The 23318-nt window shown below is 59.2% G+C and overlaps 1 protein-coding gene across 1 annotated transcript in view; it reads left to right on the top strand.

Annotated features, from left to right (window-relative positions):
- Positions 1-3202: 3202 nt before the first annotated feature.
- Positions 3203-23318, top strand: part of FIBCD1 (fibrinogen C domain containing 1) — a 40630-nt gene continuing 20514 nt past the window's right edge. Inside the window, exons 1-4 of the mRNA XM_003911180.5 lie at positions 3203-3393; positions 13213-13692; positions 18872-19031; positions 19391-19527. Coding sequence (XP_003911229.1) covers positions 3322-3393; positions 13213-13692; positions 18872-19031; positions 19391-19527 — 849 coding nt within the window. The 5' untranslated portion in view covers positions 3203-3321. The remainder of the gene's footprint in view (positions 3394-13212; positions 13693-18871; positions 19032-19390; positions 19528-23318) is intronic.

The following is a 23318-nucleotide window of genomic DNA, read 5'->3' as shown; positions in this document are numbered from 1 at the left end:
CAGAATTGGTGAGGCAGAGAGAGGAAGGTGAGGGGATGCGCAGAGAGTGAACAAGTGTACCAGACAACCTCAAGTCTAACCCCATGCAGCCTCCCGGTCCTGGGTTCCAGCACCCTGAGGTGCTGGCTCGTCCCTGACAAGGAATGCTCAGTCTTGGGCCGGCTGGAAAGCCCTGATTCTGTCCTGTCCCATCTGCTGAGCACAGCCAAGCTCGCCCCCAGGGCTCTGTGGCCATCAGCCTTGTCAAAGGGAAATTTGAGGGTAGAGGGCCTGTCTGCTCTGTGGGGTCGGCTGCCCTTTCTGTCGCACAGATCTTGGCTGTGGCTCAGCACAGGCTTCTGGGATCCACTTCCATTTTATTCCTCTCCACCAATTCGGAGGCTCCAGGGAATGGGGGTGGCCCTCCCTTCTCCCAGAACGATGCCCTAAGTATGTCCGCTGAGTGCAGCCCGTAAAGCGCTGAGCAGATGCCTGCAGGCTCATGACAGTCCTGCATCACGGCTGACCCTTCTCCTGGGGTGTTAAGCAGAGGTGTCAGCACAGAGGGGGTGACAGAGTGAGACCCGCTCCCAAAGACACACATGTAAGGCACATCCGCAGGCTGGAAAGTTGAGGAACTTGTGGCTGAGCAGGTGAGATGATTCAACCTCCAACCTCCTCCAACACTCCCAGGAGGAGCCGCTAGGTGGCCCCGCTCACCTGTCCAACAGCGCTTCTGCAGGCCTGGAAGGAGATCCTCCGGAGCGTCCTCCCGTCCTCCGGTTTGCACCTGCCCAGGTACCCCCGGGGCACTCCCCGAGCTCTGCCTTCCCTTCTGTGGCCCCGCCATTGGAAACGCCTTTCCCTCAGTACCCAGACGTCTGGATGCTGCCTTCATGGGCCTTGGGGGTGGGCTCACACCCCTCCATCCCAGGACGCTTCCCTGACTGCTCGGAGCACACCCCCAAGACCTCCTCCGTTGGCTCTTAGCACCCCTCCCTTGGGTTCTCAGTTCAGCCCCCCCCCACCCCCGCTCCACCCCCAGGGTGATCTTTTATCTGTGCACAAATGCGTCTGAAGTTTACATCCTCTCCCCAGACTGTGGAGTCAGAGCCTGGCGTTTCTGCCACCTGCCTGCTTTGTGCCTGTAACTGCACAGGTGTCTGCAAACCTCGCCACTCCCCACCGATAGGCAAGTCCTCGTTTACGAGGAAACCGAGGCTTGGGGATGACGTGGAATCTGCCCAAGGTCACAGCAGGAACACCTGAGCCTTGCTCTGCTCAGGTGCTGTGATGCACTGTGGCAGAGCCCTTCCGAAGCGTGTGCAGTTAACCCTTTGGCTTACAAGGGGAAACTGAGGCTAGGAGAGGTATGTTGCTTGCCCTCAGCCACACAGCCAGGGCCCTGTGCCCTCTACCACAACCTTCTTCCCAAGTCTGAGGGCCCTCTAGGTCACCTGCTGACCCTCTTAATTCATAGGAAAGGCCCAGGGGCGAGAAAGAGCCAGAGGCCAGAATTGGAACCTGGGTCTCCTGACTCCCAGCCATTGCTGTGGGATCCTCTCCAACTCCCGGGCCGCCTCAGTCCGGGAAGCCGGGATCCGGCCGCAGGTGAGGCCAGCGGTCGTCCTGGAAGGAAAAGGTGGCTGGGGACAAACAGCTGGTGGCTTGTGAATCCAGCGCCTGGCGGGTGACAGTCTCCTCGGATGGCACGGGGCCCAGGGAGTGCCCCAGCCCAGGCTGGACGCGGCCCCCACCCGCAGCCAGTCTGCCCTGCCGGTGCCGGACGCGTAGAGGGATCGGGAGAGGGACGAAGATGGGGCGACAGACTGGCAGCCAGTGGGGGAGAGACGGAGACGGTGCCAGGGAACAGCGCGGCGGCCAAGGCGCCCCGGGAGCCGGAAAACAGCTTTGGGGAGAAGCGGGGGCGGGGAACGGGGGTGTCTGTCTGGAGCTGGGGGAGCAGAAAAATATGGGGCCGCAGAAAGGGGCGGAGGAGGGGCGGCCGGCGGGCTCCGCGGGAGGGGAGCGCGGCGTCGGGCAGTGTGGGCGCCTCCCGGTCGGAAGCCACAATAGCAGCTCCTTCGCCGCGCAGATTAAGGACTTTGTCAATTACCTCCGAAAGCCGCTCCGGGCGGATTAAATGCTTTTAAAAGTGCTGCTGGTGGGAAGGGGCAACTAAGAAGCCCCCTCCCGGCACAAATCCCCTCCCGGCGGAGGAGGAGGCAGTGGCTGGGACCGCGCGGGGCGCGCCGGGGAGCGCGGGATCCGCCGGGCGCGCGGGCCAAGCGCGGAGCGGCTGGTACTCGCGACCACAGAGCAGTCGACTGTAGCAGTGGCGGGGACCCCCATTTCGCCCACGGGCCGCGCGGGCCAGGGGGCGTCGGGTGGGCTCTCCGACCGCCGGCGCGAGGGCACGCGTCTGCGGAAGCAGACTGGGACGCCCCCAGGACCAGGCTCACGCGTCGGGGTCGGGAGCAGGGAGTTCCCCGGGGGCTGGAGACCCCACAGCTGGGTGCACTTGCCCCAGAACCAGGACCGAGACCTCGGGGGCCCGCAGGGGCGCACCTCCACCGAACCTGCCCCAGGTGCAGCCAGGGTCTTGGGGCGAGCTCTGCTCCTTGAGCCAGGAGGGAGCCAGGAGGAGCGCCGCGCCACTCCCCCGAGACGCCGAACCGGCCTGCAGGGGCGCCCTTGGGGCCCGCCCCGCGCACGGTGAGTTGTGCGAGTCCGGCCCGGGAGGAAGTTTGAGCAGAGACGCCGCCGGGGGGCTGTCAGGCCCCTCTGGGAGCCAGCAGGAGCAGGGCCGCCCGCGGCTGTTTGCTGCCCTTCGGCCGGCCGCGGTGTCTGGGGGCCAGTTCGGCCTCCTTTCTCTTGGCCTTTTCGGAGGCGGAGTTCACTATCCAAGTCCGCGGGTGTGAGCGCGCGCGTGTGTGTGAGTGTGTCGGGGGAGGCCAAGGGGAGCAATATAAAGCAAAGAGAGTCCGAGACCAGAAAAGACGCGGAGATTGAGAAGGAGGGAGGAGGGACGAGGGAGGAGGGAGAGGAGCGCGCCAGGGAGGCGCGGGAGCCGTGAGCGGGGACGGCGCGTAGCGCGAGCAGCGGGCGTTGGGCTGGCGGCTCTCGCGCTCCCGCTCCCGCTCCCGCTCCCGCCCGCACACAGCGGCGCGCTCATCCGCACACGCCTGCCCGCTCCCGGGCCGCCCCGGCGCGGGGCACAGAGGCGGGGACCCGGTGGACAGAGTGCGCCCCGCGCCCGCGCCCGCGCCCGCGCCCACCCCGCTGCCTTTGCGCTCCGCAGCGGCGCGTCGCGCCCGGCGCCCCCGCCAGTCCTGCCGGAAGATGGTCAACGACCGGTGGAAGACCATGGGCGGCGCTGCCCAACTTGAGGACCGGCCGCGCGACAAGCCGCAGGTACGCGCGGGCGCTGGGACACTGGGCCTGGGCGGCTGGCCAGGCGGTGGCTGCTCAGGCCGGCGGGGCGGGCACCCAGTGCGGGGGCTGGAGTTTGGAGCACACCCCTTCGAGGCTCCGGAGGCACGGGTCGGGATGGGGACCCTCCTCTCCTCCTCCCCTAGCCGAGGCTTGAACTCGAGGTTCAATGGGGGCAGCACCCCTGCAGGAACCACGCGCGCTTCGGGCCGGGTACCCTCTGTCCCCGCACCCCCAGCGACCCCCTGGTGCACGGGGGTGCAGAGGGAGTCGGGGACTTACAGTTCGCTGTGTGTCCACAGACAAATCAGTCCCCTTGCTGAGTCTCCGTTTCCTCGCCTCTCCAATGGGCATCTTAGCCACCCACAAAATCTCCACTCTGGGCGCCACCCAGTGTCAGGCACCTGGTCCCGAACCTGACCCCCTGAATCTCCTCTGCATCCTTCCCTCTTTAGCCAGGGCCCTGCATACAGTAGGGGATCAATAAAGATTCATCTCCTGCAGGAACGCTGGGTGTTTTGATTTTCTGACTTTAAGACAAGGAAAGCAGGGCTCCCAGACGGTTGGCTCCTGCCTGAGGCCACGAAGCTCTGCTGGGATTTGAACCCTTGTCTGTGTGCTCCAGGGCTGGTTCATTCCTCCCTTCCTGCTGCCTCTTCAGGGGCAGTGGAGGTGGGGCTTGGAGGGTGCCCTGGGCTGTGCGGTGGAAGCGGGTGAGGGCAGAGCACCCGGGCTGGCCAGCAAGGAGGCTGGAGTCCGGAAGCCGAGGCGGAGGGGAGCCCCAGGGCTGCCCGGGGCTGGGCTGCCAAGGGACTGGGGCAGGCAGGCGAAATGAGGAGGCAGCTCGCTCACCAAGGAGAGGAAAGAGTAGGGCTGCCCATTTTAAATTTTAAATTTCTCCCAGACAGATGTCATTGGGGAAGGAACAGTTCGTGCTTGCAGCTGCAGGAGGGGGTGGCACGGGCAGCCCTTGGTGGTCCCTTCCCCTCAGGAACTGCAACCTGCTCATTCTTCCTGGTGTGACACTGCTGTGGCACAAGGGCCCAGCCCTCTACGGTTTGCAAAGCCCCTTCCCGTTCATCGGCATTACCTCACTTCTCCAAGCAGGCTGGGGGCCAGTGCGTCCCCACATCACAGACCAGGGATCAGAGAGGTTGGGAACATGCCCAAGTCACACGGCACGTTGGCAAGAGAGTGGAGATTCAAACCCTGGTCTAACTACACACCTATCCCACTGCTTCTCATGGGCAGTCGGGCGTCTCTAAAGGTCAGGTCTACACCTAACCATCCCCCCAAATAACAAGTTCCCTTCTGCTGAGATCTGACTTCTCCCCCTTAGCAAGAACTGTCTTAACTTCTAGACCTGTCCTCCAAGGCCATTTCCAGCCTGGCGCACTGTGCCTTCCCATTGGTCCCTTACAGGCAGTGACTGTTTGTTATTTGCCAACCCTGGGCCCCACACCACGCTGCCCCATTTCCAGATCTTTTCTGTGTCATCTTGTTTGCTTCCCCAGGCTTACACACACACACACACACACACACACACACACACACACACCCCTTCACTCAGCGACACCCTACATATACTCAAAACCTAACTCAAATGCTGCTACCTCCTCCAGGAAGCCTTCCCTGATGCCCTGTGGCTGTATCTCTAAGTTCTAGTAGTGTTGTAGCTTGTGCCACTCAGCTGCCTTGTCCTGGGCCCCTCCTGCATCAGGAGATCCCTTTGCACACACCCTCCTCTGGAGCCCATCTCTGGTTCTCTGCCCGGGCCCAGGCTCCATTCCTTCCGGGCAGCTCAGGTCAGGCATTGAGGAGGATTGCTGAATCGAACTGCACGAAGCTTCGGCCAGGAAGAGCCTCAGGAGACAGCCAGCAGGCACTGGTCTGTCTCAAGGGGAGGTGCCTTCTGGGGAATGTGTTTGAAATGTGGCTTCAAGGCCTCTGGACCGGGCCCTGCCTTCCTCTGCTGCTCCCTGAGGACACAGCTTTCAGCTGCCACCAGGCCACACAGCCCAGCTGTCTGCCCCTTGGCACTGGAGGCAGCTTGAAGGCTGTGGCTCCTGGAGCCTGGGCCAATAGCAAGCACCCCCGCCTCCCCTCCCCACCCCTTTGGTGACCCAGCATGTAGACAGCCTGTTCCCTGTGCCGGCTCTGGGCTTGTTTGAAGCTTCAGACAAGAGGCAAGGCCCTTCCTGTGGCCACTGTCAGAAGAAAGAGAGAGCGCTGGCTGCCCTGGTTCCCTTGGGCCTGCCCCCCCTTGGGCCAGCCTTCTCTCCTCCTTTGCGGCCAGGTTCATCTCACCCGCTGACATGCTGTGTGGCTCTGGGTAAGTTACTCCCCCTCTCTGGGCCTGGGCTTCACCATCTGTAAAGTGGGAACAGCAATCTTCACTTCCTCCTCATTTCACAAGGGCTGTTATGGGGGCCACGTGAAATACTGGTGTGTTTTGCAAACTGTAAAGCACTGTATGCTCATGAGGAGGATGCCTCTCGCAGCAGCCTGTCCCCTCCACAGGCTGGCTCTGTCCCGGTCTCCTCTCTGCCCACCAGGAAACGCCGTCTGAACATCTGGCTCCTACCAGAGGGACCTGGCCGAGATTCTTTAACGGGGGATTTTCCTCTGGGAGCATAATGCCGATGCTGCACTCCAAGCACCAGTAGGTCACAGGCCACACCTCTCGTTTCTTAGTCACCGGCACCCTAGGAGCTTGGTGGCAGGGATGATGAGACTGAGGAAACTGAGACTAAGAGCTGGAGCGGGGACTCGAACCTGGGTCTTCTTGGACAGCAGACAAGGGCCTCTGTGGGAGGATGGAGGGAAGAGAGGCTGGCCGCCCTTTCTTGGTTCAGCCCACTCAGCCCAAGTTGGGGCTCCAGTGTCCAGGCTGTGTGGTTCTCAGGGCACCAAAAGCACCTGCTGTGAGTGGGTATAGCCCAGGTCCAGAAGTCCTGAAGGATCATTGTCCAAATGTAGCCATTTCTGGGGACGCTGTGGGCCCCCTCTATCCCAGCCCTATCCAGCCTCAGCTCCTCTTTGCCGGGCGACCTTGGATGAGTTGCCAGCTCGGACTTTGTTAGCGCATCCTCCCTCTCCCTGCAGATTGGACTTTGTTAGCGCGCCCTCCCTCTCCCTGCAGATTGGACTTTGTTAGCGCGCCCTCCCTCTCCCTGCAGAATGAAGAGCCTCTCACACCCTTGGGGCAGAGTGAAACGATATTTGCCAGGAGTTTGGAGTTTGTCAGATGAAAGGCTCTAGAAATAGCAATGATTCTTCTGGTCTTGGAGCGCGGGGCAGGAAGTCACCCTGCAACCATCTCTGCTGGTCAGAGGGGCTTGTTTTTCCCAAGCCACCCTACAGGGAGGTCAACTTCCAACCCACCCCAGGCAAGATCTCTTGACGCTTTCAAAATTTCTAAGAACATTTCAGAAAGAAAGAAAGAAAATCTCTTGGGGAAGTTCTTCCTGATATCTAACCTAAATCCCTACTGCATTAAATTTACTCAGTGACTATTGAGGGAGGCCCCACCTCATGCTAGGAGGTATAGTCTGGTGGATACGGTCTGTGCCTCAGGCAGCTTAGAGTCTCTTGGGGGGCACAAGCTCACAGGTCAGAGGCGATTACAAACCATCATGGGTGCTAGAAAGAAGATCTATGCCTCTTCTTGTCCCTTGGGGTTTGGGTTGAGGTCACTGTGCTAGGCTTGGGGTTTCCCGAGCCCCTCCTGCTGAGCTCACTGTTTAGCTGGGGTGTGGTGTGGCTGAGGAGGCAGAATGGATGGGAGCAGGTGACTGACCAGACGTTAAGTGAGGGAGGGAGGCCTGGGGAGGTGCCAGCTTTGTGGGGGCAGCAGGTGGGGTTGGTGCCATCCCTGAGTGAGAAATAGGAGGGCTCAGGTTTGGGGTAGAGAGACGCTGGTTTGGGCCTCAGTGGGCTTGAGGCCCCGGTGGGCCCTCTGGGAGGCCAGAGCTGTATGTTGGGGGGATGGCAGGCAAGACCCTTATAGGAAACATCTGGAGAACCCCTATCCATGGTTCAGAGCAAATGCTCCCAGGGAGTGAGACAGCTGGAGGGCTTGGATCCTCCAGGAGGGGCAGAGGCTGGGAGCTCTGTGGGGCGCTCTTATCCCCTTGGACACCTTCAGCCCCTCCTGTGCCCCTCCCTGTGGCCTGAGGCTCCAGATGGCCCTGGCAGGGTTCTTCTGAAAGGCCACCAGCGGGATGGTGGTTCCCGCTCAGATCTCACAGAACAAGCCTGCAGACCCCCTTCCTAAGTCTTTGGGACCCCAGAATGGTGAGCAGAACCACCAGCCCTTCACCCCAGGGGTGTCTCCGGGACCCTCCCTCTGCCAGGGCCAGGGGCTCAGAGTTCAGCCCTTACTGGGAGCCGTGTGCCCAGCCATATGCCAGCCGGGAGCGGCGTGGGCTCCTGGGGGACAGGAGGAATTTCCCCAAGGCTCTGGCCTGAGGCAAGGCCCAGTCCTGTCAACCCATGGAGCCCATAACCCCCCCCCCGCTCAGGCTCTGTGCAAGCCTCTACTGGATCCAGAGCGTACAGGACCCCGCCACCTCCAACTTTCCATCTCCCAGTGCAAAGACCCAGGATGTGTTTTTGTCATGCACAACAGCTGCCTGCCTTGGGCTGGGTGCTCTTAGGAGATGGGGGTGGGTGGCAGGAGGGGCGCTTACCTGGGTCTAACCTGGCCTGGTCTCCCCTGGAGGGAGACGTTCTTCTTACTTTCATCTGTGGAGTGTGGTCCCAGTCTCCCCCGGGGACTCCTGCCAGCCAGCTCCCTTAGGAGGTGAGGAGGAAAGGAGGTGTGCCAGCTTAGCAGAGCGCCTTGGCATCAAATCCCTTCCTCCTCAGCTCCCCCCCACCCCGCTTCCTCAGAACCCCCAAGGCTGGGGCCTCAGAGAAGGTAGCCTGGACAGAGGTCACCCTATAACTGAGGCACCCCTGGGGGCTGCCTGCCGCCCTCCTGGCACGAGCCTTATCCTCCTTTTGGCCAAGGCTTCTTAGGCAACCATAAACCCTGGGTGGGCACTGGGGGTCACTCGAGGAACCAAGCTGAGTCCCTCCAGCTGGAAGCTCATGCAAGTGGTCAGTGGCAGAAGTGGGCTTTGAACCCGGGGCTCCCGGCTTAGGACCTGGTCTCTCTCCTGCCCACCTGCCCGGGATGCCCTGTCTTGGGAGCTGGGGGCTCTCCCCATTCCGCGGCCCCCAGGGAGTGCACCCCACTTGGCCATGCCAGGACGGATGAATCAGTTCCAGCCTCAGGCACACCAGTTGGGCTGCTCAGCGCCCAGAACCCCCCCCCTTATTATCTCGGGCAGATTTCTTCGCAAGGCACGTAAACGGCAGCCCATAAAAGCGAACAGTACTTCATCTTTAAGGTGATCTCTGAAGACTAATTCTCCTCTGCTGAGTGCCCTGTTTCATCTCCAAGCTGTGCTGTTCCCTGCCTCCAGGGGACCCCCTGCTGCTTCCTCGAGCCCCTCCCCATTTTGGTGCCCTCTGCCTTCCCACCAGGGAGGGGCTTGAGTGGGAGGAGGGTGCAAGATAGGGCAGGGGTGTGGGAGTCGCAGAGGGGAGACGGCTGACCTCTCTGCCATGCCAGCCCCAGCCTCGCCAGCCAGCGGACCTTAATGCTACACAGTCTGGTGATGCGGCCCTGAGCTGCTCGGGGCAAGGTGTCTCCCAACGGACTCCAGAAGCGTGCATGACAGGGACTTAGCTGCTGACACAGAGCTTTGTCTATCAAACCCAGCCATACTTTAGGCAGAGGAAGGAAATCATAGAACAGCCCAGTTAGCGGCCCTGGCACAGAGGCAGTTCCGGAGTGCCCCAGTCCTGCGTCCGGGTGGTGGCTCCAGTGCACCTCCCCCACGTGACTTTGGATGAGGGTCTTGTTCTCTGAGCCTCAGTTTTCCAATCTGCGTCGTCAATTCAACCATAGCCTCAACTGCATGGGGTTACTTGGAGAATTCAGTGATGGGAACATGGTCCACGCCCAAGGAATGGCAGTGATGGTGCAGCGCCCACCTGTCTGTAAGCTGCTGACCTGCTGGGGGCTGGGGATGGCCTGAGGCTTGCCCATTCTGTGCCAGGCTATCAGAGATGGGCACAGGGTCAGAGGCAGCCCTGCCAAGTCAAGTAGATCTCAGGAATGCCTTCACCCCTTCCCCATGCCAGCTCCCTCCTGTCCATCTGCCTGTCCATTCAGCAGCGGCCATCGGGGCTGCTCTGTGCCAGGTGTTGAGCAGGTCCCTACCTGTGGAGGGGCTCCCAAGTTTCCTGAACTTGGGATTCACTAGTCCCTGAATCCTCAGAAGCTGTGTCCACAGCTTTCACAAGACACCCCGAAAGAGTTAGACAAAGTCAAGAATCACGGTCTATGCACCAGGCATGGTAGCTCGCGCCTGTAATCTCAGCACTTTGGGAGGCCAAGGTGTGAGGATTGCTTGAGCCCAGGTGTTTGAGGCCAGCCTGGGCAAAGTAAGGAGTCCCTATCGCTACAAAAATTAAAAAAAAAAAAAAAAAAAATTAGCCAGGCATGATGGTGCATAGTCCCAGCTACTCAAGAGGCTGAGACGGGAAGGTTGCTTGAGCCAAGGAATTTGAGGCTGCAGTGAGCTAGGATTGTGCCCTTGCACTGCAACCTGGGTGACAGAGTGAGTCCTTGTCTCTTAAAAAAAGAATCCCGCCAGGCGCGGTGGCTCAAGCCTGTAATCCCAGCACTTTGGGAGGCCGAGGTTGGTGGATCACGAGGTCAGGAGATCGAGACCATCCTGGCTAACACGGTGAAACCCCGTCTCTACTAAAAATGCAAAAAATTAGCCGGGCGCGGTGGCAGGCACCTGTATTCCCAGCTACTCGGGAGGCTGAGGCAGGAGAATGGCATGAACCCAGGAGGTGGAGCTTGCAGTGAGCTGATATCGCGCCACTGCCCTCCAGCCCGAGTGACAGAGCAAGACTCCGTCTCCAAAAAAAGAATCCCAGTAATCCAAGTCCATAGAACAGGAACTCCCCAAGAGCAGGAGCTGGAGCTGACTGGTGCCCTGATACCTCCTCAGGATTGGCCCAGAGCCTGGTCATGGGGAGATCTAGTGAATGTGGAATAGATGATTGAATGAATGATTGAGTGAATGAAGTTGAAGGCCACAACAATCTGTCTTGTAAGCACCCTCACGGGGGGAGCACAGAGGAAGAGCCCCTCCAAGCTGGGGGGAGTGGAGGGGAAACAGTCAAGGAAGGCTTCCTGGAGGAAGTGACAGCTAGCTGAGCCCTGAAAGAAGAGAATATATTAGGCCAGTGGAAGAGGAGGAGGGGAAGCAGATGCTCCTGGCTAGCCAAGGGAGCAGTTTGTGCAGAGCTGGTGCAGGAAAACTGTGCATTCAGGTCTGGCTGGAGTAAATTGTCTTGATGCGTGGAGCCTGGAATGGACGTAGCTCCCAAGGGGCCCGGGCAGGCGTGGAGCACTGAGTCCTGGCAGCCGCATGACAACAGCGACAGGCCAAGGAACTCTCTTCCACATCCTGAAAACAAAGCAGATCTCTTTGCTGGGGATCTGCATGTCCAGGCGCATGTCCCCTCCACCCTGTCCTCTTTGGGTGCCAAGTAGGTCATTTGGCAGGTCCTTGTAGAATTTGAATTTACAAAAATGATTATTTCCTCTGCCTCATCTTCTAGGTAGTAAGATACAATGATGTAAGAGGCATCTATCTCTGTACAGTGTATCACTAAGAAAGCAAGCAAACTGTCCATTACAATTGTAAGACGTCCCCCCATGTTGGAGATGCTAAAACGTGAAAAAAAAGAGAAGGTGCATCCCAGCATTGACGACACACAGAAATAACACTTTGGGTGGAAAAAAAACGTCCTCCAGATGCTGTGTGCACATTGATCATGGGATAATAAAAGCCACTAATATTTATTGCGCGAGCACAACGTGCCAGGCACGGCTCCAAGCGCTTTAATATACGAAGTCATTTAAAGACAAGTCTCAAATTCAGAAAGTTGAAAATGTGGGGAAAATGTGTCTGAGAGTTGAGGAAATTCAATCATAGGAGGGGCCTGGCCTGGGGAGGAAGGCAGGAGGCTTGGGGCCTAAACCCAGTTCTGCTTTTGTTTGCTGTGTGACTCTGGGAGAGCCCCTTGCCCTCTCTGGGCCTCAATTTTCCCTTGTGTGTAATGCTCAGGGGCTGTGAGCAAGTCTGCCCAGTGAATCTGGGCCTCCGAGAGCGTATGCAGCTACACTCTGGCACCTCCGTTCACCACAAGCTGTTCCTCGGCCCTGGCTTCTGGCCAACACAATTTTTTTTTTTTTTTTTAATCGCGCCTGCCCTTCGTTCCCATTTTGTTTGTTTGTTTGTTTGTTTTTGAGACGGAGTCTAGCTCTGTCTCCAGGCTGGAGTTCAGTGGCACGATCTCAGCTCACTGTAACCTCCACCTCTCAGGTTCAAGGGATTCTCGTGCCTCAGCCTCCTGAGTAGCTGGGACTACAGGCATGTGCCACCACGCCCAGCTAATTTTTGTATTTTTAGTAGAGACGGGGTTTCACCTTGTTGGCCAGGACGGTCTCGATCTCCTGACCTCGTGACCTGCCCGCCTCGGCCTCCCAAGTGTTGGCCTTACAGGCGTGAGCCACCGCGCCCGGCCCCGTCCCCGGTTTTGAGATATGGCTTGTTCTGGAGTGACAGCCACTTGTTGCCTCAGCGCCCCTCCTCCTTGGAAGGCAGCAGGCCTCTTCTCCAGGGTAGCCTTAGGGCTACCTGGCCCAGCAGGTTGGCATTTGCCCTGCCAGGGGCCTGCTCTGTAAAGAGGTAGAGGAAGGAGAGAGGACGGGGTGGGGTACGGGGAGGAGGTGCCTGGGAGCCCCCATGTGCCCTGGGGACTGGAGGACAGTGAGACAGAACACGGGATGTGGCTGCCGCTGTTGGAAGGGACCTTCCGTGATGGGTGCCCACTACCCCAGGGCACTCGTTCCAGAGACAGCACGAGACCATCTCTAGCATCGCTGCTGTTGCATCACATCTGTCTCTGACCCGTGTATAGAGAGGTGGGTGTCTCTGTATCGCTCTATTTTACAGGCGAGGAAACTGAGGCTCAGAGAGGTGAGGCCCCTCGCCCAAGGTCACACTGTGGGAAATGCAGCTTGGAGGCCTGAGCCCTGACCCGTCTGGCTGCAGAGGTGGGATCTCCACCTCCAGCCCTTACTGGGTGGTATGGGCTCCACGGGGGCCACACGGCCGCACACACAGGTGACCATGGGTCCTTGGGCTGTCACCATGCAGGGCATGGGGGGTGGGGGGCAGGCGGCAGGGGCGGCGAGAAGGAAGGCTTGGCATTCTGCTTGTGTCTGTGTGTCTTTCTGCCTCGGTTTCTATTTCCCATCCTCTCCATCTCCATCTCCCTGCATCTCCCTGTGTCTCCCTGTGTCTCCCTGCATCTCCCTGTGTCTCCCTGCATCTCCCTGCGTCTCCCTGTGCCTCCTTGTGTCTCCCTGCATCTCCCTGTCTCTCCCTACGTCTCCACCTCCCCTCTGGGGCCCTGTCTCTCTCCACTTTCTCCCTGAGGCGCTCGCTGTGTCCCTCTCACTGCATCTGTGCGTGTCCCTGTCTCTCTGTCTCCCCTTGGACTGTCTCTCAGTGCCTGTCTCATCTCAGTCTCTCTGTGCCACACCCTCGCCCAGCCCCCAAGAAGGGGCTTCTCTGACCCCAGGTATGCCTCTAATGCTGGCCCCTTCTCTCTCCTGTTTGTTTGTCTGTCTATGTTTGTGTGTCCTGGGCGGGCCTGCAGCGGCCTAGCTGTGGTTACATGCTGTGCACCATGCTGCTGGCCCTGGCTGTGCTGCTGGCTGTGGCTGTCACCGGTGCCGTGCTGTTCCTGAACCACACCCACACGCCAGGCACGGCGCCCCCACCTGTCGTCAGCACTGGGGCTGCCGGTGCCAACAGCGCCCTGGTCACTGTGGAGAGGGCAGACAGCTCCCGCCTCAGCATCCTCATCGACCCACGCTGCCCTGACCTCGCCGACAGCTTCGCACGCCTGGAGAGCGCCCAGGCCTCGGTGCTGGAGGCGCTGACCGAGCACCAGGCCCAGCCACGGCTGGTGGGCGACCAGGAGCAGGAGCTGCTGGACACGCTGGCCGACCAGCTGCCGCGGCTGCTGACCCGAGCCTCAGAGCTGCAGACGGAGTGCATGGGGCTGCGGAAGGGGCATGGCACGCTGGGCCAGGGCCTCAGCGCCCTGCAGAGTGAGCAGGGCCGCCTCATCCAGGTAGGGCTGGGGTCTGCGTCTTGGGGTCTTGCTAGAGGCAAGGGGTTGGTGCTGCCAACGTGCCAGGCGCCTGATGTCCACAGCCTCACTTAATCCCCAAGTGCCCCAGACAAGGGGCTACTGCTGTTCCCATCTACAGACAAGCCCATGAAACTCAGGGAGGTGCAGTCACTCATCCAGGGCTGCACAGCTACTGGAAGCCAGGATTCAAACCCAGTTTCTTTCCCGGTGACCCTGGGTAATTGTACAGCACCCCACGGCGTTTGGCACTCAGTCAAATCCAGGGCTCGAGGGCTTCCCCAGTGCTCCAAGAGGCAGGCGAGGCAGGGCATCGCGCCCCCATCAGCAGCAAATCGAGGCTTAGAGAGGGGATGTGACTTGCTAAAGATCACGTGACTGGTCAGTGCCACCTCATCAGAGAGAGCTGCACCCCATTTCTCCACGATCCTCCCAGTTCACTACCATGCAATGCCCGCAGCTTCCCAGGGACAGAGATACCAGTCCAGGCAACCCAGCCAGACCCCTAGCCTGTCCCAAACCACCTCCACCCTCCCCACCCCTGCCCCCAGCCAAGCCAGGCTCCAGCCAGCTCCAGGCAGATCTGGGTGAAGACTTTCCGACTTCGGCTCTGAGACCACACTGGAAGCACCACCCACAAGAAGTTCCTCCTTCATAGGATGAGGGACGTGGGATCATCTCTTCTGCCTCCACCCTTTTCCAGGACAGAAAATGGTGGCCCAGAAAGGGGTGGTGATTTTTTTCCTGGGTGCCGTGGCCGGGTCAGACCTGGAATCCAGCCCCCTTGGAGCCCTGCCCAGCCCCTGGCCCTGTGCCACATCCTCCCGGTGACTCAGATCCCTGGAGGCTAGGAGCCAAGCCCCTGCCCCCTTGGGCGCCCCAGCCCCTTCCGCCCCACCTCCCAGCAGCCACTGGGAGAACCAGGCATTTGGTCACTCAGCGCTCATGAGCAATGGGCCCCTTCCCTGTCTCTGAAGGCTGCAGCTGGAGAAATTACAGTCCTCATCCCACCCTGTCTGGGTGACTGATGGGAAGGTGGCTTCCCCTTCCCGGGGTAGAGGGATGTTTAGACTGCCTTCCGGCTGCCGCCCGCCCCCGGCTGCAACTTCCCCAGGCCTCATCAGCAGGGCTGGGGGCTAGGAGTACCTCCTGACTTTCTGGCTGACCTGGGACCCCTACCTCACTCCAAATCGCTCAGCCCCTGGTCAGCTCAGGCCCAGTTCATGAAGGCGTGCCCTTAGAGCTGGGGTGGGGAATTTAGAAGGAGGGACCCCAGAGTCCTGCCCTCCCAATAGCCTGCACAGAGGTACAGAGTGTTCCCGCAAGACTAACAGCCTTTCTGGGCCCAGGAGCGCCGGCTCACCTGACATATTTACTCCCCCAAAAATGTTTGATTTGACTCATTCCCCACAGACTGGATGATTCAAGAGACAGTGTGTCTTTATGTTTCATTCAGAGGCAGCGAGCCGTGCTCTTAACTCCTCCCTTCCAAGCTTCCCAGACCCTCAGTTGATCAGACGTGAGTTTCTCGAAGCTGTGCCCGCAGGCACCTTGGGTTGGAATCGCCAGAGGTGTTTGTTACAAGGCAACTTCCTGGCCGGGTGCAGTGACTCATGCCATAATCCCAGCACTTTGGGAAGCTGAGGCGGGCAGATCACTTGGAGTCAGGAGTTCAAAACCAGCCTGGCCAACATGATGAAACCCCGTCTCGACTAAAAATACAAAAATTAGCCGGGCGGGCGCCTGTAATCCCAGCTACTCAGGAGGCTGAGGCAGGAAAATCGCTCAAACCCGGAAGGCAGAGGTTGCAGTGAGTCAAGGTCACGCCGCTGCACTCCAGCCTGGGCAACCGAGCGAGACTCTGTCTCAAAAAAAGGAAAAGGCAAGTTCCTGGGCCTCATCCCCAACCCCCTGCAGCCCCCTGGACGGGGGTGATTCTCATGTGTAGTCCCTGAGGCCTGCTGGTCATGGCTGAGCTGAGCCGTTCTGCCCAGAGGGTCTGAGTCCACAGAGCTTAGATCCAGTCTAGACCCCATCTGTGCCAGCTGTGGGATGCTGGGCAGGTTGCAGCCCCTCTCTGGGCTGGTTCTTCTGACCCATGAAAGGTGCATAACACAGTCTATGCTGAGGGGATATTGGAGGGCCTGGCTACAGGGCTTTGTTGGCTCTGTCACCGTCTGTACCATCAACATCTCCTTATTACTATAGTAGAAATTGTTTGTGAGCTGAAATTTAAACCTATAGGGAACCACCATGCTACTATTGAAAACTCCCTTTTATTTTTTCTTTTTTTCTTTTCTTTTCTTTTTTTTTTTTTTTTCTCTGAGGCGGTCTTACTCTGTCACCCATGCCAGAGAGCAGTGGCGCGATCACGGCTTATTACAATCTCCACCTCCTGGGCTCAAGCAATCCTCCCACCTCAGCCTTCTAAGTAGCAGGCACTACCAGTGTGCACCACCATGTCTAGCTAATTTTTTTTGATTTTAAAAAAATGTTTTTGTAGAGAGGTCTTGCTGTGGTGCTCAGGCTGGTCTCAAACTCCTGGCCTCAAGCAATCCACCCACTTTGGCCTCCCCACGTGCTGATATTACTGTGTTGGGCCGAAAATCCCTTTTCTGATAGGAATGATAGGTCTACACCACGTGCTGGGCTCTGTGTTGATGGCACTTTGCAGCCCAATAACCCCAGGAGGTTGGTACATTTGTTATCCCATTTTATTTTATTTTAATTCATTTATTTATTTTTTTGAGACATGGTTGTATCGCTCTGTCACCCAGCTGGAGTGCAGTGGTTCGATCTCGGCTCACTGCAACCTCTGTCTCCCGGGTTCAAGCAATTCTCCTGCCTCTGCCTCCTGAGTAGCTGGGACTATAGGCACGCACCACCACACCCAGCTAATTTTTTTTGTATTTTTAGTAGAGACAGAGTTTCATCACGTTGGCCAGGCTGGTCTCAAACTCCTCACCTTAGGTGATCCACCCGACTTGGCCTCCCAAAGTGGTAGGATTACAGACCTGAGTCACCGCGCCCGGCCTTGTTATCCCATCTTATGGAGAGGCAGACTGAGGCTCTGAGTGGCAGGTGCCTGTGCAAACTCGCTCACACAGCTAAGCAGTGCTGGAGACAGCAGCTTTGATGCCACTACCTCTAAGCGCTGCCCAGCCTTCCCCTGATGTGCCTGTGCAGCTCGGCGAGACTCACTTCGCCATTAATTCGGGGCATGTTTATATGTACATTTTCAACTTTAATCATCTGCTGGTTTAAACGGAGGTCTTCCCTGCCCGTTAGCAAGAGGGAGGAGGCCGTGCCTGAGTTTTCTGAGTGTGTTGTGGCTGTGTTGACTCAGATAAATGGGCAGCACCGGTGTGATTTAACCAAGTGATCTTTGCCGCACACACATCGCAGGGCAGCCCCCACCTGCCGTCTTCCCTCCCGCCCTGGTTTGGGGGTGCTCCCTCTGTCCCTCTGTGGGGCATGAGCTCGTCTACAGGACGCTGCTGTGACACCCAAACGCTCTGCCTGCTCATCTCTGCTCCTCTCTCCCCCCACCTCATCCCTCACTGAATCACCTGCTCAGCCGAGGGGAAACTGACAAGGAAACTAAAAGCTTTGCAGGGCCCCTGCCTCTGGATGAGCCGAGAATCATATTTTGTAAACTGCCGGCACTGTATATTTCTATTTTCCTTCCGCGAATGGGCTATTATCTGACAAGTGACAGGTTCGGTGTGTAAAGATCTGGCCGACTCCACGCTCGCTGGCTGGCCAGCTGTAGCTTGCTCGCCACCCCCTCACCCTCCACGTGGTCCTGCAGCCTCCTGCAGCCCAGGGTGGGGGCAACAGACCTCAGACCCTTCAGGCAGCCAACACAGGCGGAGGTGCTGGGGGACAGCACCGCGCTTGCCAAATCCAACCCCAGGGCTGTGATGGAGGGGGGGGCGGGAGTGAAGGATGGAGAACAACGGCTGAGCTCCCCAGCCCAGGCTCTCCTGAATCCCCCCACTCAGAGAAACAGGGCTCATCATCCTGGGTTACAAGGCAGTGGAGACATGGAGAGATTCAGACACTGTTCCCGGGTCACGCAGCTAGTGAATGGGGGAGGGATTGGAGTGAAAACACAAGACAGTCAACACCAGAACCTGGGTCCAAACCACCACCCCGTCCCCATCCTGACCCTGGTCTCCTACACGAGAACACAGCCCCGGGCCCCTTTCCTGCCAGCCCGCCCTGGGGAAGTGGCCTGAGTCCTGGTCCCTGCCCCCAGTGCCATCCTTCACTCTCAGGGATCTCTCTTTCGGGGCCTCAGTTTCTCCATTTGTCACAAGAGATGACAACCTTAAGTCCTCTCTCTTTGCGGCATGGTGGGGGACCCAGTGAGCTCATGGACATGAGAGAGCCACAGAAACTCAGAGCGGTGTTTGCATGGGGAGTGGGGGTGGGATGGGGAAGACCTGTTGGTCCAGAAGCCCTGTGGCCCCCCCAGCCTCAGGGGGTCCAGATCCATCACTCCTCTGTCAAGTCCAGATCCATCACTCCTGCCTCAGCAGCCTTGCTCGGGATCGGAAGAGGCAGGGGTGGGGATGTCTGGTAGCCTGGAAGGTGCTGTGGGAACTTGGTGTGCTGAGTACCCGGCCGGTCCTTGCCGCTGTGCTGGGCACCTCCCACGTGTTGTCACTGGTCCCCATAACAGTTCGGCCAGGCCAGGGGAGAGGAGGCGTGGTGAGGACACTCACCTCCAGTCCTATAACTGGCAAGTGGACGCGCTGGGCTGAAGCTGGATTTGCCCAACGCTGGGCGCTGTCTCCCCGCACGGCATGGCCTCCTCCAGTTTACTCTTCCCTGAGCTGAGCACGCAGAGATGGCTGAAGAAGACAGCCTGGGGCAGCAGGGGTGGCAGGTGCCTGCTGGAGCTTCCTTCGCCTCCTGCCTGCTCCCCGGCCCTCCCAGCCCTCGAGGCCCCAGAGCACAGGCTCCATCATAACCCGCTGGCCCCTCAGACCACCTTGGACAGGGACCCAGGGGCAGGGCAGGGCGGGGGCTACCATTGAGCCAGGAGCCCACCTCTGCCTCAGGAGAGGGCCCACTCTGGCCAGTGACCTGCTGTGTGCTCCACCCAACCCCCAACAGAGACCCTGCCCCCTCGGCTCACCCCCTGTGTCCGCAGCTTCTCTCTGAGAGCCAGGGCCACATGGCCCACCTGGTGAACTCCGTCGGCGACGTCCTGGATGCCCTACAGAGGGACCGGGGGCTGGGCCAGCCCCGCGCCAAGGCCGACCTTCAGAGAGCGCCTGCCCGGGGAGCCCGGCCCCGGGGCTGTGCCACTGGTGAGTGGGGAAGGGGCTGCCTTTCTCCGGTGACTTGGGTCCCAGCTGTAGGGAGTGGGGAAGCTGGGGTGAGGGTTCCCAGCCATGAGACTTCCAGGGCCCGACCCTGCTTCCATGTGGCCTGTGCTTAAGCCCTCTTGGTCCATTCTCCAGATGAGGAAAGTAAGGCCCAGAGAGGGTGATCCTCTCACCCGGCCTCAGCAGGGAGTGGCAGAGCCAAGGTCGGACTCCAAGGCCGGTGCTCTCTCAACCCCATGGGACCCCCACATGCGTTATCGACGGACACACAGTGTGGGCGAGGGGGCTGGGCAGGAACGCGCTGGGGGCCGCAGCCACCCTGACGGCCTTGCCTGCCTCAGGCTCCCGGCCCCGGGACTGTCTGGACGTCCTCCTAAGCGGACAGCAGGACGATGGCGTCTACTCTGTCTTTCCCACGCACTACCCGGCTGGCTTCCAGGTGTACTGTGACATGCGCACGGACGGCGGCGGCTGGACGGTGAGTGTCCCAGGCCGGGCGGGCGGCAGGACAGGCACCGGGGACCGCGAGGCTGTGTACGTGAACCTGGGCGTTCTGAGCAGCCTCCCACCCAGCCCTCCACCGTGGACCTGTGGACTGGCCCCGTCCCGGTGCCCTTTGGCCTGGCCTGACCCCACCCCTACAGAAGAGGGGAACGGGGGACTCCGTGAGCTGACCCTGGGGGACCCACTCTGGAATGAACATCAGGCAGGAGCCACCTTGGGCTCCCTGAGATCCTCAGCCGTGGCTCTTCCAGTGGGGGTTTCTAGGCAAGTTGGGGTTTGGGCCTAGGAGGTTCCTACCTGTTGCTAACGTGGGTTCCAGGGCTGTTGTGTGCAGGCGCCTGACTTTTTGAACTACCCAATACACGGCGCATGTGCAGAAGAGAAAGGAGGAGTGTGGCTGCTAGGAGCAGAGACCCCCCGCGGCTACAGGCTGACAGGCGCTGTCTGATTCCTGCGCCTCCTGGTTCCTGCTTGGGTGGGAAACAGGAGCGAGATGTCCCAACTGCCAGTCACAGGGCAGGGGCGGGACCACACGAGGTGCTGGGAGAATGGGGCAGACGCCCTGGTTTGAAGACCCCAGGGCAGCTCCAGCGGGGCCTCTGGGAAGCCCCTTCCAGAACTGGGTTGGCAAGCTTTGTCTGCAAAGGGCCAGATAGGGAGGCTCGGAGGCCTGCTGTCCACACAGTCCTACAGAGGACGGCGGGGAGCTCTGATCTCCGTAGTAAAACGACTTCCCTCTGTCCTTGGTAGGGAAAACAGCCACAGAGCAAACCAAAAGGCGCAGGCGTGGCTTCGTTCCAGTGATGCTTGTAGACACTGAAATGTAAATGTTATAAAATTTTCATATTCTTCCTTACATGTTATTCAGTGGATATTTAAACTTTTTTCTTTTGATTTTTAAAAAACCATGTTAAGGCAGCGCTTTGTGGCTCACGCCTGTAATCCCAGCACTTTGGGAGGCTGAGGTGGGTGGATCATCGGAGGTCAGGAGTTTGAGACCAGCCTGGCCAATATGGTGAAACCCTGTCTCTACTAAAAATACAAAAATTAGCCAGGTGTGGTGGCTCATGCCTGTAAACCCACTACTCAGGAGGCTAAGGCAGGAGAATCGTTTGAACCCGGGAGGCGGAGGTTGCGGAGGTTGCGGTGAGCTGAGACTGAGCCATTGCACTCCAGCCTTGGGCGACAGGGCAAGACTCCATCTCAAAAAAAGCTAAAAAATAAAAATAAATTAAAGCCATCTTAAAAATTCAGACCCTTCTTAGCTTCCTTGCTGTATACAAGCAGGCAGCCGGCAGGAAGTGTCCTGTGGGTGGTGGTTTGCTGACCCCATCCTAGAGCTGGAGACCCCTGGTGGCGGGAGCTGAGCTCACGGCCCCCTTCTCCCACTGGTGGACTTCTGACCCCCTCCTGAGGCTCAGGCTTGGGGTTGGGCGTTAGCAGGGCCAGCACTGGCCGCTGAGTGATTGTGTGCACATTGAAACGACGCATAGTTCTTCCTGTGTGCATACTGGGATGCCGGGCTTGGAGGAGAACAGACGTGAGCCCTGCCCACTGACTGGGTGCTCTCGAGCAGTGAACAACCTGCACTGCTGTCCCTGGAGGTCTGCGTGCCACCCTGAATGCTGCCCGGCCTTCCCCAGTTGGCTGTGGTTGGGACACCTAGTGACAGTGGAAAGCGGGACTAGGAGGACTGGCTCTTAAAGGCTTGTCCGCTTCACATTTCATTTCAGTTGGACAGATATTTTTGAGCGCCTACTGTATACTGGGTTCTGGGGAAGCAGAGAGATGGGGAAGCCCCTGTCCCAGTCCTCCCGAGGAATTTACAGGCCGGGGGGAACTGGGGGTGGAAGAAATCACTATAGTAGAGATGAAGGTAAAGCTTCGTGGAGAAGGGGGCATTTCTCATGAGCCATTACAGCGGGGAGGATTCCTGAGTGCGGGCATGAAGGAGAAGGTATTCCAGGAGGAGGGGGCAACCTAATGCAGCTCCCACGGCACATCTGGGGAGCAGGGCCCGGGAGATTCGTGGTGCATGAGGAGATGAGGCTGGAGTGGTCCGGCCCCAGGCTGCAGGGTTGGGACACACTCGGGAGCTACTGGGGGTGTGGAAGAGAGGAAGACGGGCTGGAGGCTGTGCTTCACGAGGGGTGACTTGGCGATGTGCATCCTTGGGCAGTGGCGAGAGGGACAGGGAGGAGGTGCTATGAGCGTTCAGTCCTCAGGTCTCTGATGGGGCCCTGACAGCAGATGTCAGAGAGGCGGGGAGCCCAGAGGTTCCGTGCTCTGGCTCCGTCATCCACAGATCGCCCCAGGCATGGCTCTGAGTCCTGCTGTGTGACCTGGGGCAACTTACCTCGGTTCTCTGAGCCCCCATTTCCTCGGCTGTGAAATGGGGATGCCTGCCTGTATCCTTAGAGTTCTTAACTGCAAGCACAAGAAAGTGGGGGGCTCGGCTGAGAAGGAGTGTGCTGGAGAGAGACTGGGAGGCCAGAGATGCCAGTCAGGGCTGCTCAGCCAGGAACAGAGACCCCAGACCAGGCCAGGGGGTGGCCCGGTGAGAACCCCACTGCCCCAGGGCTATTGCCGCTGAGTGCAGGACACATCTCGCCTGGGATCTTGGTGTTGACTATTTTTGGTGTATTGATGTCTAGGCCCGCAAACATCCAGGGAAGGGACTTAACATCAGACAAAACAAGTGACCGAGAAACAGGAGAGAGGGAAGCCTCTTGGCGGGGAGTTTTGCGGGGAGGCAGGGTATAGGCAGCCTGGGTCAGTGTTGAAAGGGGTCAGCCGTCCTCAGCAGAGGCAGGATGCGGGGAGGCCCGCACAGGCGGGCGGTGGAGGGGCGAGTCCACCAGCCGGGAAGAGCCTGCTGTATTAGGAGCCAGCGTGAGAACAGACGAGAATCCCCCCAAGACCCCAAAGACAGACACATCTCTAAACCTGTCTGCAAGCTCCAGAGGAGAGCTTTTAAATGGACTGGAGCTGCTCTGGGGGATAAAAGCTCTTTTGTTTTCCTAACGCTGAGAACGTCTGAGTTATGGCATTTGCTTCAGGGAACCCCTTGGCGGGCGGAACAGTGAGAAGGCACCAGCCGAACCCAGAAATCAGAGTTCAGGGTCAGGACAGGCTTAATGAAAGGTCAGGATGCCGGAGCGGGCCATGCGTCCTCCACTCCGGTGGACGTGAAGCCAGTCTCCCGGGAAGTCAATCAGGATTTGGGCTGGGAGGCGGGTCATTCCGACGGCCTCAGCTTCAGGGGCGATGAGAGGGGAGTCGATGGGGAACTCCCCCCCAGCCCTGGCGCTCAGACACCTGGTTCCGGGGTCTCTGGGAGAGAGGCCGTTCTCATCTGAGAAGTGCTTGCGTGGCCAGTGAGCGTTAATATCCATTTGGGCCTCCATCAGAAGCAATCTTTTCCCAGGAACCTCTCGACATCTGTCAGGATCACCCCCCTGCCACACGGAATCTCTCAGAAACTCAATTTTTGTTTGGGAAGGAGCTGGCTGCCGCCTCTCCAGCCCCGGATACCATCCATCCTCATTAGACTCCCTGTCCAAACTGCCAGGCCTTGAGCGCCAACGCCACCTGATCCTTCCTGGAGGACAGGGCACCTGGAGCTGTGTCCCGAGACCCTGGGGCTGGACACGCTCACCAGAGCCTGCTTCCTGGAGAGACCTGCGTGTCGAGGGTGGAACTCAGCAGCCCTGTCCCCAGGGCCACTTTACAGTTCATACACTCCTGCCCCCTCCCCCAGCATCA

This window comes from Papio anubis, chromosome 13, assembly GCF_008728515.1.
Source record: "Papio anubis isolate 15944 chromosome 13, Panubis1.0, whole genome shotgun sequence".
Taxonomy (NCBI): Eukaryota; Metazoa; Chordata; class Mammalia; order Primates; family Cercopithecidae; genus Papio; species Papio anubis.
Note: the sequence above shows the minus strand (reverse complement) of the source record. Positions and strands in the feature narration are given on the sequence as shown.